At 37.7% G+C, this 15,712-nt stretch overlaps 3 protein-coding genes across 9 annotated transcripts; 1 reads left to right on the top strand and 2 right to left on the bottom strand.

Moving 5' to 3' along the window:
- The first annotated feature begins 69 nt into the window (after nt 1-69).
- On the top strand, nt 70-3,121 carry ccdc90b (coiled-coil domain containing 90B). Of its 6 annotated transcripts, XR_013788207.1 has the most exons (11): nt 224-413; nt 564-628; nt 705-824; nt 995-1,098; nt 1,188-1,289; nt 1,419-1,460; nt 1,534-1,605; nt 1,678-1,731; nt 1,938-2,052; nt 2,293-2,589; nt 2,821-3,121. XR_013788207.1 is itself a non-coding variant. In XM_079485722.1 (10 exons), the coding sequence occupies exons 3-10, from the start codon at nt 758-760 to the stop codon at nt 2,346-2,348; spliced, it is 612 nt and encodes a 203-aa protein (XP_079341848.1). In that variant the 5' UTR covers nt 224-413; nt 564-628; nt 705-757; the 3' UTR covers nt 2,349-3,050. The 6 variants fall into 6 exon arrangements, 3 of the variants coding, with proteins under 3 accessions (XP_079341847.1, XP_079341848.1, XP_079341849.1); XM_079485722.1 differs by having other exon boundaries at nt 2,293-3,050; XR_013788209.1 differs by lacking the exon at nt 564-628 and having other exon boundaries at nt 248-432; nt 2,821-2,975.
- Nucleotides 3,122-3,645: 524 nt separating this feature from the next.
- pcf11 (PCF11 cleavage and polyadenylation factor subunit) lies at nt 3,646-12,049 on the bottom strand. Of its 2 annotated transcripts, XM_079486197.1 has the most exons (16): nt 11,668-12,049; nt 9,775-9,900; nt 9,323-9,505; nt 9,051-9,212; nt 7,875-8,863; nt 7,619-7,796; nt 7,292-7,526; nt 5,906-7,194; nt 5,760-5,817; nt 5,504-5,617; nt 5,286-5,400; nt 5,003-5,186; nt 4,727-4,882; nt 4,483-4,575; nt 4,340-4,375; nt 3,646-4,102 (listed from the first exon to the last, which is right to left on the bottom strand). In XM_079486197.1, exons 1-16 carry the CDS (start codon nt 11,833-11,835, stop codon nt 3,887-3,889), a joined length of 4,302 nt encoding a protein of 1,433 aa, XP_079342323.1. In that variant the 5' UTR covers nt 11,836-12,049; the 3' UTR covers nt 3,646-3,886. The 2 variants fall into 2 exon arrangements, with proteins under 2 accessions (XP_079342323.1, XP_079342324.1); XM_079486198.1 differs by lacking the exon at nt 9,775-9,900 and having other exon boundaries at nt 11,668-12,047.
- A 376-nt stretch (nt 12,050-12,425) lies between these two features.
- ddias (DNA damage-induced apoptosis suppressor) lies at nt 12,426-15,509 on the bottom strand. The gene is made up of 4 exons (XM_079485968.1): nt 14,987-15,509; nt 14,686-14,847; nt 14,488-14,593; nt 12,426-14,397 (listed from the first exon to the last, which is right to left on the bottom strand). The coding sequence occupies exons 1-4, from the start codon at nt 15,097-15,099 to the stop codon at nt 12,715-12,717; spliced, it is 2,064 nt and encodes a 687-aa protein (XP_079342094.1). The 5' UTR covers nt 15,100-15,509; the 3' UTR covers nt 12,426-12,714.
- Nucleotides 15,510-15,712: the final 203 nt, after the last annotated feature.

Genomic DNA, 15,712 nt, shown 5'->3' with positions numbered 1-15,712 from the left:
AAACTTAAACGTTCAATCCAGTCATCAAAAACTACTGTAATAAGCCAACATTCAACACCGCTGAGAAAAGTAACATATACCACGTGGTTACGATCTTAACGCCGGACGCTGGACTGTAAATTACTCCTGAATAATACAAATTTTACTTTATGTTAAAAGATTACTTTAAAATGCACATGGATGAGTGAAATGTCTATTTAACTTTGAGACGGATCAAAACCCCGCCCATTTTCATCAATAACTCCTCCTTTACAATTCTATCGCAACGTCACGCAAGAGCTGCCTTTAACCCAGGAAATCCTAAAAAAACAACATTGAAGTGAGGCATTGCTCATCGATTTGACCCTGAAAACTGTCACTTGTCCTGAATCACAGAGAGCGAGGAGAGAGACACAATAGGATCGCTCTTTCTAGTAAGTTTTTAAGTGTTTGGTACGGCATAGATGGTACGGAATCAAGGGCAAAGACGCAAAAAGTTTCCTTCCCAGTTCAAACATTTATCGTCTCGTCGTTTATATATATAAACATTTCACAATGTCATGCTGGGGAGTGTTTATGCGCAGACATTATCAGCTCTCCAGCCTATTAAAATTACATCATCTCAACGCGCCAGTGTGTCAACAGAGAGGTACGTTACACATCAGCTTCATACATATAGAACATTTCAAAGGTCTACAGACGTGTTTTCAATTTTTATCTTTTAGGGTTTCGTCCAACTATTGCTCACAAGACATATGATGTGAGGAAAGTGGAGTTAATGCCATTAGAGCAGAGGAAACTGACGTTTGACTCCCATTCGCTTGTTAAAGAGCTGGAATCCAGTGGTATGTTTACTATAGCTGGATGTGTATGCACCCTATGTGATACTGTATATACGTTTAGAATTGTTAAATGTCATAACAATAAGACTTGTAATACATTTTATTTTACATTGGGTGCAGGAAATGTCATAACAATAAGACTTGTAATACATTTTATTTTACATTGGGTGCAGGCTTTGAGAAAAGGCAGGCTGAAGTGATCGTAGCAGCACTGGTGACACTTACTACTGCCAATATGGACATTGTATACAGAGATATGGTCACAGGAAACCATCAGGTAGGTAGGACCATAGATTTCTGGCAGCAACATGTACTGATGAACATGTGTGTAATGGTAGGTTTTTTTACCCATCTTTCATTTGTTAGGAAATAGCTCTTCAACAAATTATGGCTCATCTGGACTCTATCAGAAAGGATATGGTTATCCTGGAGAAGAGCGAATTCGCAAACTTGCGTTCAGAAAATGTTGTAAGTACACATTTTTAACTTGAACAGGCACAGACAAATATTATGTGAAAACTAAGACATTCATTATATAATCCATATAATCTGAAATATTCAGTATTTAATTTTATCTTTCAAAAATGTCACACCCAGAAAATGAAAACAGAGCTGGAACAAATAAGAAACAGATTAATGGTAAGTAAATGTAATGTTATGTGAATATAAATAGTTACTGTCTAATAATAGGTTGACTTTTTTTACATTGAAGGAAGAGAGTCAAAGAATCAGAGCTGATGCAAAGTTAGACATTAATCTGGAGAGGAGTAGAGTCACTGACATGGTATGTGTGCATGCTAAGTTTGATTTTAAGATTTATATTTTAAAAACACATTTGATTTACTCTTTTGGATAGTTTACAGATCAAGAGAAGAACTTAATGGAGGTTAGAACAGAGTTTCAAAAACAGGTAAGGTTTAAAAATAATGATCATAATGTTTTCAAGTAGTAATGATCATTAAAGTTTTGAGAAGACGGAAGCATTTTGATCTAGTTACTTAAAATAGTAGTAAGTTTATTGAAAACCAAATTGATACACAAGCATCAGTCACTTGACTGACTTTGACAGAGATGGTTGTTTATTTAGTACAGAAAAAAATTCTCATAATTTTTCAGAATGCAGAAATAGACAACGAAGCTGCGGAAACTTCAAGGAAAATAGACATTCAAGTAGCCTCTTTGAAGACACTCTTGGAATCACTAAAACTACAGACAATTCAATATCTTGCAGGTAGAGGCACTCAAGATACTGGTCACATTGAAATATTTTAAATCATTGATAACTGCTAACTCATCATATATCTGTCTGCGGATTTACTTGTTTGCTTTGACACTGAACCTGATAACAAATTAGCACCCTCTTTCAATATCTTGATGCAATTTATGTATTTGTAACATTCTGACATGCATGTATAAACATAAGAACATATTATTATGTGTAATTTGACATTTTTTGTATTGTTTTTTACAGCATGCATCTTCTCCTGCTTGGCAATTGCATTAGGTTTCTATCGCCTGTGGATATAAGTCTCACACTGGAAAAGATATTCGAAGGCTTTATCTAAAATGTTCATAGAACTCTTGTTTTAATCTAATGCATTTTCAGGTTATTTTATATTATATTTCAATGTTACATAAATACGAAAAATCAACTTGAAGTTTTCAATGGAAAACTATTAAAAGAAAAGGACAATACGATAATTTGGCTTTTACAATATATGTGACAGTTTATTAAACCTTATACAGAAACTGTGTCTAAAATATTGCAGTAATTTATTTACATTCCAGCATTATTGAATCACAATACGTACACCATGACTTTCTTGTTTTTATTTTCCTTTGGGTCAACAGCATGACTGTATTGCTAACAGTGTTTCTGTCCCAGATCAATTGCTCAAGATGTAGGCCACTTAGTAAATGTCTTTTTTTCTATTCCTACTTGCAGTTGGTAGTAATTCTTCCTCTGTGAATGTATTCATAGTAGACTGAAGTGGTGCAGAGGGTGAGCCTTGTTCATATGAGTCCCCAGGACTTTCTATATCATGCATCTTGTGCATCTGTCAGACAGGGCTCATATAGAAGCATGAACTCATGGCTGTTATGTTGGTTGCGAGGGGTTGGCTTTTACTGGAAATAAAATCCATTTAATTGTGTTTGTTATAATGTTTCACTATTAACACTCATTGTAGAGATGTGATTTCTGTTTAAATGATTTTAAGTCTTAATTCTTCACACAATATCTAAAGCGTAAACATTATAAACTAACTAGACAAACCAATGTGATATAAACTTGTTCCTAGTGAACGTGTTGAATGAATACACAAAGAATATTTATTCACCATTGAATCTTTATTTAGGATTATAGATAAAACAGACAAATTCAAATGAGTCAAAAAGCACACAATAATCACTTTTCACACGAGACACTATTTCTTCCTCAGATTAAATTTTTTTATTGAATATTCCGCATAAAGCAAAACTGCCTTTTGAACCTCTGCAAAAAGGAAAAAGACACCGTTTTTTAACTAAACATCTATTACTCAATACAGTAGTAAACGGATTTAACTATTTACACATTGAGGTCAAGGGAAACTGTTTGAATATTCTCAAAGTAATGAACCAACACCTATTAATGATTTTCAACCAGCCCCAACCCTTAATTTAAACAATTACAAACTAAAATTGTTAAGCCCCTTGTTTTAGGGTGGGAAAACAAAAATGTAATGTATAAATGATTATTCCATCTTTTCATCATTTTCCATTTCCCATGAAAACAAAAAATGTTTTTTTCCCAAACCCTAGTTTATCAATACTACACAAAGAATACCAAAAATATCTTTATTTATAAATTAAATTATACATATACATTTCCCCAAACATACACTCTTGAAGTACATTTCATTGGGCATTCACATGGCAAAAAACCTGAATTGTGCAGGCAAATACAAATACAAAAATGTATTTAACATCTAGCTGAGGTCCCGGCCCCAGAGCTCTAGAATATAAAAATATCCTTCTTTACAAAAGCACAAAAGACCACAAGGAGTGGCTTTAGAGCAGCATAGTTAGAAAATAATTGCACTGGTTTCTGATTCTCCTTCTAACTTAACCTGAACTTCCTCCTTTACCGTGGGTGCATCCGTACCGTCTTCTGTGGGTTCTTCTTTAATACTGGAGCATGAGGTCTCCTCTTCGCCCTGCTCCTGCTTCAAGAAGGCTGTTAAAGGGTTTTCTGTAAGCATTTTATTGGGCGATGGTGTGCAATCCACAAAGGAGGATGTCTACAAAACAAGGCATGAGTATGATAGACATTTTTATATTGAGGACAACATTTTATATTGGTTTTTACATATACATAATCTAGAACACCCACTAACAGAAGTGTAAGCCATGCGACTTCAATAGTAAACAATTATAGGAATTACTTGTGAAATATGTTAATAGACCACCTTACGATTAGCATTCTCATTGTGTTAAACTATGCACCATGCACTAAGACAGCACAAACTAACACTTACATTTTTGTAGTCTTCGTAACATGATGGATGATATGTCTGAAAAGGAAAAATAAAAAACACCTTAGTATTTCCTTTTAATAAATCATGGCAACCGCTAATAAAACATTAACTTCACATCCTATTTTCGTCACCATACTTCTTACCTTTTCATCAACTCTGATGGCATTTTTCAGGTGCCACTCTTCCTCTTCCTCCTCCCAGTACATCTCAAACTGTTCCTGGCAAATCTCACATAACTGAGGGGAGAGAACAAAGATGGACGGATGAATAAATAGGCAATTAAAGAACTACATTTCGATCAGTCAGACTCATGGTTTTCCTTGGAATAATGTCTGTCAAATAAAAACAGTTCAAAGACATGTCTATGGTCATATGCGATCAACTCACCTCATGGACAACATCTGCAGCAGCCTTCACGCTTTGGAACTCTTTCTCTTTTGCAGCTTCCTGAGTTTTCTGTACAACCTCCTCGTGAACCTTTTCAAAGAACTGACTTTTTGCCCTCTCCTCGAGATCGGCAATTTCCTCAAATTCGATCCAATCCTAAAAACACAGCATTGCTTTTATGTTCGGTTTTCAAAATACTTTGTTTTAAGATCCCCATTTCAGGAACTGACAAATGAAGTTTTTAAATCCAATATTAATGTGGATTGCATGTCTCACCGTCAAGCTGTAGTACCACCTCCGATGTGTAACTTTCCTACTGATGTCCTTCTCAGAGCGGTTCTGTCTGTAATGCCAGTCCAAATGATCCGCATAGATGTCCGTCTGAGATGCTGTAAACCGCATGCCACAGGAATAGCACTGGATTCCAGTATACAGTTTGGTGACCACAGTGTCGTGTCTCCTGTAACGTGAAATTAATCAATTTACAAACAAATCATTGGTTTTATTTTGTTGATGTTCACATGTGTAAAACCTAGAGTGTTACAGACAGTATACATACTGTTTCATGTCATCCAAAACAAAGCTGGTCATGTCCGGGACATTGTCTTCCTCCTCTTGTTCCTCCTCTTCCTCTTCTTCAGGCAAAGCCACAGTCTGACTTGCTGAGGGGGAGTCTAAAAATTAATTAGAAGAAATTGCAAATAGGTTATTTTTACTGTAATAGTGAAGTTTAAGTATATATATATTAGAATGTGAAGTATTAAGTAGTTTGCATACCAGCAGCTGTTGTGTCTGTGTGTGGGGCTTTTATAATTCCTTTGAGTAGAAGTTTTGAGAACAGGTCATTCACATCTATTTGCCTAAATTGCTCAGGCTGTGGGAATTGGTGACCTGAAATAATCCAAACCATTATACATTTATTACACCAAGTGCAAAGCAGACAACAGAAATCAGCAAAAAAAATACACAAACTAAGGTAAAGTTTATACTGTTTTTACAAATGTTAAGATATTTCCATAAAGAAAACCCCTACCAGGTGGGAATGGTAGCTGGTTTTGTGGCATAAAGGGCTGATTTGGACCTCCCATAATCTGAAAATACACAAAACAACAAATGCATCAACTTTTCTGAATTTACTGCCATTAATTCAGCCCTTTCAGTCAGTATCTTGGTACTTACAGGCTGAGAAACATTTGCAACACCTGGACCAGGTAACGGAGGTCTATATGACGTTGCACCTGGCCCGCTGAAGGTTGATGCTTGCGATACATTCTGCTGCATGGGGAACTGCTGGGTTGGGCCTCCGAATGAGTTCATAGTCGGCACATTGAAATTAGGTGGTGGTAAAGTAGGGTTCATCATAAGACCCTGCCCTTGTGACTGATCGTACATCGTAGGCTCCTGTGGTCTCAGCTGATTTTGGATGTTTGGACCGCAGAATCTTGGGGGGCCTTGTTGGTCATATCTAGGCATAGCGGACGGTACATCAAATCTTATTGATTCTGACTGCATTGGATTTTCAAACGGCATTCCGCCTGTCGAATTATCGAATCTAACAGCACCTTGTTGGTCATCATAATTCATTGGTCTAACTTGAAACCTTGGTTCATCATATCCTGGTGGACCCGATGGCATGGGGTCATTATCGAACCTTGGAGCAGCGTATCTGTTTTGATGCATTGGATGATCGAAATGAACAGGGCCTTGAGGTTCACCATATCTCACCATATTATGTGGCTCGGCATACCGCATTGGTCTATGTGGTGGGTTGTTATATCTCACAGGTCTTTCGTGGGTTTTGGGAAATGGTGGTCTTTCGAACCGTAAAGGAGGAGCATCAAACCGAGGTCCAGGAAATCTGACTGGTCCATGACTGCCCGAGCCATCAAATCCACCCGTTTTGCCTTCATATCGAGCAGGAGTATAAGGTCTTGGCGGACCATCTAACCTCGGCTCTCTGATGTGGCTAGGTGCCCCATCAAAGGGAGCTTGAGAACTCTTATATCTATCAAATCGTTGAGGGATATTCGTTCCTATATTCGCCTTTGCAGCGGGACCGTCAGAAGAGTGTGTCGGTGTTTGTCCTGGAGAGTCACCAAAGTTTAATACGCTCCTTTCCTGTTCCACAAAGAGGTCGTGTCTCGGAAGAGCTTCCAAATTTATTGGACCATCATCTGGGCCTGTGCCTGAGTGCACACTGTTGGGACTTTCAAAACGTGGGCTGATGTCTCCGTCCATGTCCATTTCAGCAGGTGACGATGCCCGCTCTGTGACCGGGCTCTGGGAATTTCTGAAAGAAAGTGTACTTGATAGCACCCTATCGGTTCTTCTAGGATCATCGTGGTCTGAGACAGGCTTTGTGGCATTATGAGGTTTCTTATGCATGTCTGAGCCCTCACTGTATTGCTCATCTGGTTCATGAGGAAGTTGATAGGGGATGTTTTCATGCAAATGTTCCTCTTTTTGCACTATGGGGATTGGAAACATAAATAGAAGACAATTTAAAGCCTAGTCTCTACGTGTATACTTAAACAAAAATTGTGTCATTTGAATTTGAAAGTCTACCTGGACGACAGAGCTGTGTTTTCCTCAACTTTGATTTATGTTCAAGATAAGAAAGCGCAGCCTCAGTTATGGATTGCGGTTTCTTTTTCGTTGAGTACACGCCTTCGTCGCATGAGTCATCCCAAGAGTCAGAGCGCTGCCTTTCCTCCTGATACTGAAAAAGTTTATTTATTTGATGGGCTACATCAAGGAATTCCTCATTGGATATTTCACCCTCAGCATGCCTTTTGCTCGCCTGAAATGAAAAACACACAGTTTAGAAATGCTGTGGAGAACTGCGTAATGGTTTTAAAACAAAAATTAAACTTGAATTAAGTTAAAGCATACTTTTCTCAAAAGATCTCTCTTGCTTGCAGAATTGAGTGCTTCTGGTATTTGGAGGTTGCTGTCAACACTCAAGCGATGCTGTTTAGGTATACGAGGTATGGTGGGTCTTTGATTAGTGTTCCACGTCTTGTGTCTTTGTGGGCCCGGTCTTACATGATCTTGCTCTGACTGCTTAGGACTAAATTATAAATAACAAATTTAGATGAGAAAACAGTAGTGATCTTTATGTTTAATATTAGGCATGTAAATCACTTACTGTTTATTTTCCTCCCATCCGCTCCTCCACCTCTTGCCATCTTTTGGATCTTTGTGATCAGAGATTCTCTGCTGGGGGCCATCCTTATGGTCAGCAGCTCTATCCTCAAGAGGCCGTTTGGATCGTCTTGTTTCTGAGACACTTTTCTTAACTGTACTTCTTTCATCTCTTGCACTTGTTTGTGGAAAAGACTCATCGTGTACATGCTTGCTTAACTGCCTCAGCTTTACAGCCTTGGTGGGTGGAGAAATGCTCCTCGTTTTTCTCTTCGGAGATGATCGTCTCTCTTTTCTTTTGGGAGAATGTGCTGGTGGTGAACGCGACCTTGACCGGGACCTTTTTCTAAAATTTGCTTTGGCTTTAATTTCTTGTTTTATAAAAGTCTCGAGTCTTTCGTGCTTATTTAAAGAGCCGTTGGGAAGCTTGCCTCTGGATTTCTGATGATCCATGCTTTTGAGGGCTTCATCCCTGTCTTTCTTTTCCGAACTTCTTTTCTTCTCTCTGACATCTTCCTCTTTTGAGTCAGTCTTGTCATTTATCTGCTTGAGTAGCCTTGGGTCCTTTTTGGGCATTTCCATAGCCTTTGTATGTTGAGACTCAATTTCTCTAGGTTTGGCAAGCATACCTTTCCCAGTTGGTGACACAGACTTTGATTTAGCCTTGACCTCATTGGCAGAGTTATCCTTTTTTGGTATCCTCATCCTGTCCAACCTATTCTGTCTTTCAGTTGCCACTTGTCCTCTTCTTTCAGATGTATTCATAAAACTTTGTGTAACCAGACTTTCCTTCTTTTGTGTCACTTGTTCCTTTGTATTTGTTGTACCACCCCCAGTTCTGTTTAATCTAGGATCTCTGGTGGCCAACTTCTCTGATGGTGCTGGAAGCCAAGATTTGGTCTGGGCTGTAGGAACTGTTTGAGTGACCATCGGTGACTTTTCAAAGCGTACCGGGGCAGTGGCATGGTGGCTTGCAACAGCAGGACTTACAGCCTTGAGGGCAAGAACAAAAGATATGGGTTTACAAAAATGCATTTTTCATTGCATAGTCAATTTGTTTAAAGGTATATGATGAAAATGGCTTATTCTCAATAGTTAAATATAAACAAGCTAATAAGAAACTATAGCTCCAATAAAGATACAACAAAATCACAGTAACGTTAAGCACTTTCACACTTACCAACTGGGCTTTTGTTTGCTCAAGTTCAAGCTCTATCTTCTTTTGCTGAAGTTCTAACAACTGCTTTTGCTTGGCAAGTAACTGTTGCCTTATCAGCTGCTCTTGTGTCAAACTCTGAACCGGAGGTTGTGGTATTGAGGGTTTTGGAGAAACCTTTTCAGTCTATGCAAAGGAAAAAAAGTGTACATTTCAGATAAACCACAGTAGTGTACATCTGACCAATAGGAAACTCCTAACCACACCCAAGTACCATAGTCATAACTCATGCTTACCGGCTTTAAGAATTTGGGGTTGACGTGAATGCTGGCATTCACATTTGGGGGCAACGGTTTAATAGGCCAGGCAGGATCTACGGAGTTCACACGCACATCTAGTGCAAACAACTTCTTCAAAGGGAAAATCTCATCCCATGTGGAACGCAATTTGAAGAGACTTTTTCTAGTGCCCTCATCCACCTACAGTGACGTAAAAGAAGGGGGGAAAGAATATCTGACTCTTCTATTTATGTCCACAGAACACTGACAAAATAATAAAGGCCTAACAATTGAACAACATTAAAAACATTTATAAACAAGGCTAAATAAAACAATTGAAACCCAGCAAAATGTACAATTTGACTATTACAAGTAAAAATTTTAAATGAAATAGATTTTCTATAAGTACAATGAAACATGACGATAAATGAGATGTAACACCATGGACAAAAATTTAAGAAATGATGTACCTTCTCAAATACACAAATAAAGGAATTGACTAGGTTCTTAGCAAACACTTCAAGGTATGCGCCTCCAACATTCTTCACTATGGAATCCACTAAGTACAAAACTGGGAGCTTCTCAACAGGAGGTGCCTAAAGTGATAGAAAACTGACAAGTTTAGAGAACAACATGGGAGAAATGCATTACTACAATAAATTAGATCCTGAGGACTGGGGTCATTTAACTGAAGTCAGAAAAATTACTGGCAAAAAAAATCCATTGCACTGCTTCACAGTTCCACCAAAACCAATGGAAAGTTCTCCAAGTATGAAAAAATCCAGGATCCAAGTTAAAAAACTTGGGGAAATAATCTTCAGGGTGCAGTCTTCAGGTCCAGTCCATCAAGATAAGGGTATTGTTTGGTTGTCAGTACAACTCAAGTTTCAGTTTTTTCTGTTGTCATTTTAGAAGCAGGCCAGTGTTCCACCATCTCTCCCTTCGGTAGAAAAAGCAGCGTTTTTCTTCTTCCTCGGTTTATTTGTATTTAATCAGGAACCCAATTTTTTGAAAGATTTTTTTCAGATATTTGAATAGTTAAAACACTTAATTACATTTAACATAACTGAAATTCAGACAAAAGGTTTGTTTTAAACATGCCCCAGTGCAGAAAGAAATGTTTTGAATAATGTTTAAAAAGAAGTTGGACAAAACTCTGAAATGTCACTGTACCAAGGCACTGCCTTGTTTTTAAGTAACGTTTAAACTGAAATCAATATAGCAAACATATTACCACAAAAAATACACTGGGAAATGAAGACAAAAGGCATTTCACATAGTTTATTGTCAGAGATGCATACCATTTATTAACATTTCAGTAAATAGAGGAAACTTACTCAGCAATCTAACACCCCAAACCCTTTATTGGTTAAAATACACAATACAAATGTGCGCCATTCATGCTAAAGGACTTTAAAACCAGGCATGCTCATGTTCACAGAGCAGCCAAACAAGACCAAACTCGAAATGAATAGACTATTGCAACATTAAACCGTTGCAAAACAAACAATGCAATTCCTGTTTTACGAACCCAAACGTCTACCCAGCTATCCATGTACATGAGTAGCAAATCATGTGTAGCAGCTGATATCTACAGAGAGACAAGCGGGACATATATGCGTTCATTTAAATGTAATAGCAAATAAAATGCATTTTAAAATTAGTGTTAGCTAAACGTGGCACGTTTCCAATGATACAGAATGTGTATAGAAGTACAGCAACTAGACAACAGCGGGTGGGTTTCAAGTCACTGGATCTTTTCTAACGTTACAGACGACTACAATTCTTTAATGTAACGTTAATTCTATTACATTGCGTTTAGTACGTTAACTATTTAATGTAACCCAATTCGGTGATTAGACGGGGATATGGCTAACGTTACAACTAGCACGTGAGAACCGTTATAAAGATAACGCGCTGTCGTTTGCGTTCTGACTAAATGTAAATGTCGTTCTCATATAACGTTAATCTTCTTGAGTTTGTAAATTAAACGTATTGTCATTAACTGCTCTAAATGTGCGTCAACAGCTGTGACACTACGTGCCGACAAACATGTGGACTTTAGCTGGCCTAATTATGAAATGCGGCGTGCAGTAACTTTAGAAAACCGCCAAATCAAGTCGTGAATTATCAAACTTAACTCCGTGTACGGTTACAAATTTAAGTTAAATATTACTTTTCGCGATAAAACGTCGAAACTGACGTCTTCGTCGAGCTACACAATGCGGCGCGTTCAACGAATAACGTTGAGCCGTGCTGCAGCCGCCATGTTACAGGCCTCATGTCATGTCGCTGCTTAACTAACCAACACTTGAGCTAAAATACGATGACTGAAACAAAAATAAATCTATTTTCATAAAAACCTTGGCAATTTGTGCTTCAATTATTGCGACGATATCCTTGGCGAACTGGATGTTCTCTTCTGCTAGAATGGTGAGCATGTTGATGTGCGGTTTGCTGTTGAATGTCAGATCTTCGAGCGAGGACTGATACTCGCGACAGGCGTCCTCCCTCGCGTTTTCGTCCGACATCTTTGAGCCGTTAGGTGGAAGGCTGTCGCCACACAATTTAAATTATTATACAAACAATAGCTGTTACAGTCCACTTAAACATTTGAATCTCCTCTTCGTTTCATCTGTGCGCCGCCGTGTAGCTCCTCTCGTCGTTTCTTTTCTATCGCAGATATTCTGATCGTGTTCAGCGCAGCAAAATGTCCGTCGTGTTCCAACAGATACTTCGCGTCACAGGAAACGTCGTGTAGTTCAACGTGCGTCACTGTTTTTTGATTGGCTATGCCGAAAGGCTTTGTTTTGATTGGGCCGTTAAGACTTTGCACTTGGTGTCATTGGTCAAACGCAGAATAGTTATATTCGAGAAAGGCCTATAAGAATCGAATAATTACATAAAGCAACAAAATAACAACAGCACGTCAAATATGCGCCAGTGGCATAATAAGCATTTTGTGAGGTTCGGCGGGTTCAAAACAATATTGGCTGAATGTACATGTTTGAAGTAAACCTTTAGTTTGATTCTATGATGTAAACATATTAACGTTGTTGTTATATGTAAGTGTACATGGCGCGTTGTTATATTGTATTGATTTATTACTCGTTATTTCTTTAATGGTAATGTTTTGTAAATGTTTACTGAATGTTTTTGTCAGAGCGGTGTTCAATTGGTATTTCAACTATAAAACAGGATCATACTGAAACAACAACACGCATGCAAGAAACAAAGCTTTATATTTTTTATAATAAAGTGAATAAAAAAGCTTTTTTTGCGATTTTAAGCAAATAGGGTCATTTGTGCATAAACATTTTTACAAATTATACAAACAAATTTGATTGTTGAACAACATCATAGTAATGACTAGTTAATAAGGATGGGACTGTCCGGTAAACATTTTCAGTTCACATTTCAAAGAGATCTCTGGACCATTCATTTAAATTGATTGATGAATTACAACTGTTACCCTCTACATCAGACTTGTCAATGAACCTTTCTGTAACACCAACAATCTGCAACCGATCCAACCCCGACATTGTGACTTTAGGTTTGTTTTGTCCATTTTCCTTCAGACCTGGAATATCGCTATTAAACTCAAGTTCAAGTCTTTTGGAATATAGTGATTCAACACGTACATGCCTCCGCTCAGTCTTCTGTCTGAATGCGTGCTGAAATGCTACTGGGGTGGATTGCAAGCATGGTGAAAAAGGCAGTGCGTCTGAAATTCCAGGTTCTGGTGTGTTGACATTCCTTTCTTCATTTACTTTAGAAATCTCGGTCATATCCGACTGGTTCATGTCCGTACCATTTTGAGAAGAAACAAACAAATCGGCAGAGCAATTGAATGTTTCCCTGCGCTCATCACATACAATCTTTTCCTGCTTGACTTTGCATTTTCCAGAAACGCTCTCACTCTCCACATAGTGCCTGAAATATTTGCCCTCTTCATGGTTTAGTGAACAAAAAGCCACAGAGAGCCCGCTTCTGGTTAATCTTTTTCTTTGTAACGTGAGGTCCTTTCTGTTGGAAAAAAACAATCTGTTGTCTTTAGGAGGATGTACAATGTCAGGATTTAAATTCATGTTTAAATCAGCGAGGACCATCTTTTTCTTCATTTGGCCCGAAAACCTAGTTGTGCACAGCACATTAGGAGTCTTAGGGATGTCAGCATTGTTTGTTTTAATTCCAAGTTTTTCTGGACACTCATTTTTCTTGTTCAACTTGCACATACGTGTGGACATAGAAGTTTCACTCCTTTGTATAGCAGATGCAGTCTTTGAGCTATTTCTTTTTAGCTTCGAGCGATCATTTAGAGACCATCTAGTCTGGTTCTGTATGATTTCATCCTGTTTATCCAAATTATGCTTATCAGAAAATCTCAGCTGCTCTGCATCAGCTTTTTCTGACAACTGAGGCTCAACCCTGACAAAATCTAATACATTTTCAGATAAAGGTGCACCCTCTAAATCTAAAAATATATTTTGACCAGAATGACTGAGACATGAGTCGTCAAAAAGTGCATCATATTGTTCCCCAGGTATACCTTTTAAAAGATAATGACTGGAAATTGTGATTTCAGAATTATTTTCAGATAGAGTTTTTCTGAAACTGCTTTGGGGATAATTTTTCAGCTCATCTTGTATACCACTAAAATGTTGATCCAGATTGGGTTGGCATGTTTTCCTGTCCTCATTATCTGGTAAAAGAAAATCGAAATCATAGTGTTGTAATGAGTCATTACTTTTTTCTCCTGGAGTGCAGCATAAACCGGGCGATTGCCATACATCTGATAGTGTGAATTCTTTACTGCTGGGTTGAGAATTGAATCTTGCACATAGCGGCAAAGTATAATCAAAGCTGTTTAGTTCATCTCTTTGTGAGTCGTTTTGTTGTGATACACTGGCAGATTCAAAACTGGACGAATGTGAATGTGACTGTAATAGGTTTTTAAAATAACCAAATACAGTGAATCCAGCAAAGGCCTCGCTTGGAGAAAATATTTGAAAGGCAACTAATTGTCTGGACTTCAAAACCAGTGAGGACGACTGTTGATCTGCCAAACACGTTGTGACATCTTCATGTGAAATCTGTTAGAGACAAACCAAAAAGTTAATTTTAAAAAGAAGGCGGGGGGTCTAAATAAACCTTCCTAAATTAAATGAAGAGATATATTATACCTTTAACCCAAATACAATGCATCTTCCAACAAAGCAGTCTTCCACGGCTTTGATAAGCAGTTGTTGAACAATATGTGGACCATAAGATTTCTCCAAGTCAATACATCTGCGCAAAATACATTTTGACAATAAATTAGCAATGAAAGAGCAGAAAAGTCTGTTCAAAACCTGCACATGTTCAAATGAAGTAAAACGTACCTTTGAAGATCACCAGCCGTAATTCCAAAGAAAGGATTTAAACATCCACCAAATACTGTCACACCAAATATATCCTGATCTCTGGACACCTTAACAGAGAGCTTGTATCTGTGGTCCACATTTTGCAGGTCACATGTGAATCCACACCTAGAACATGTAGCTCTAAAAAACAAAGTAACGATATACGTGCAGTTTTTTAAAATAGGCAAAAGCCTCTCTTAGATTACATCATGTATCATAGCAAGAGTAATTGCACGCAAAAACAATAGTTTTCGTCAAATCTGATCGCCATTATACATACCTTTTACTTTCTTGCGTTAACCTGGATAAACAGCATTTGCATGACGGGTATACAAAGGAAGAGTCTTGAAGAGAAAGTATTGTGCAACTCACCAGAGCCCTTATGTTGCTCATGAGTACTTAAACGTTTAGCAAATTTACAAACATTTCAGTGTAATGTTATTACAACCACACAGACTAACTTTGATTTAACCCCAATATTCTTTTTACATTCGTTCGAGGATATAAAATATAAATAAACCAGAAACGCAGATAAACAAAGTTCGAATTTCTAAAACAGGATAAGCATGAGTTTCTTCCTTGTTAGTTTCCGCTGTGATTCTGTAGCGCCGAGGGATCACAGCGCCATCTGTCGTACACAATTGTAAATGACCCAAAGTAATGAAATAGCATTTATATCTCTGTTATTTTAGCAGAATACAGTTTCAGGTATTTTGATGATAATTTAATAGCATCGTTGTTTCAATGTGTTAAATAGATGCGGTTCAGAGCATGTTTATCTATGTCTTCCTCTTCCTCATTCTAATCACTTTATCATATCATGTTTATACTGCAGGTGTCAGTGTTGCGACATAGAAATGTAACACTTTCGAATTATATCGAAATATATAAAAAACGATATATAAAAAAAACAATTACTTAATTTTAGTACTGTTACTCTGAAAGTATTTGTTTATAAAATTCAAAGAATATAGATTTTATTTTTTTAATGTAACTGGTGGAACTA

The sequence above is a fragment of the Barbatula barbatula genome (assembly GCF_947034865.1).
Source record: "Barbatula barbatula genome assembly, chromosome: 22".
Lineage (NCBI taxonomy): Eukaryota > Metazoa > Chordata > Actinopteri > Cypriniformes > Nemacheilidae > Barbatula > Barbatula barbatula.
Note: the sequence above shows the minus strand (reverse complement) of the source record. Positions and strands in the feature narration are given on the sequence as shown.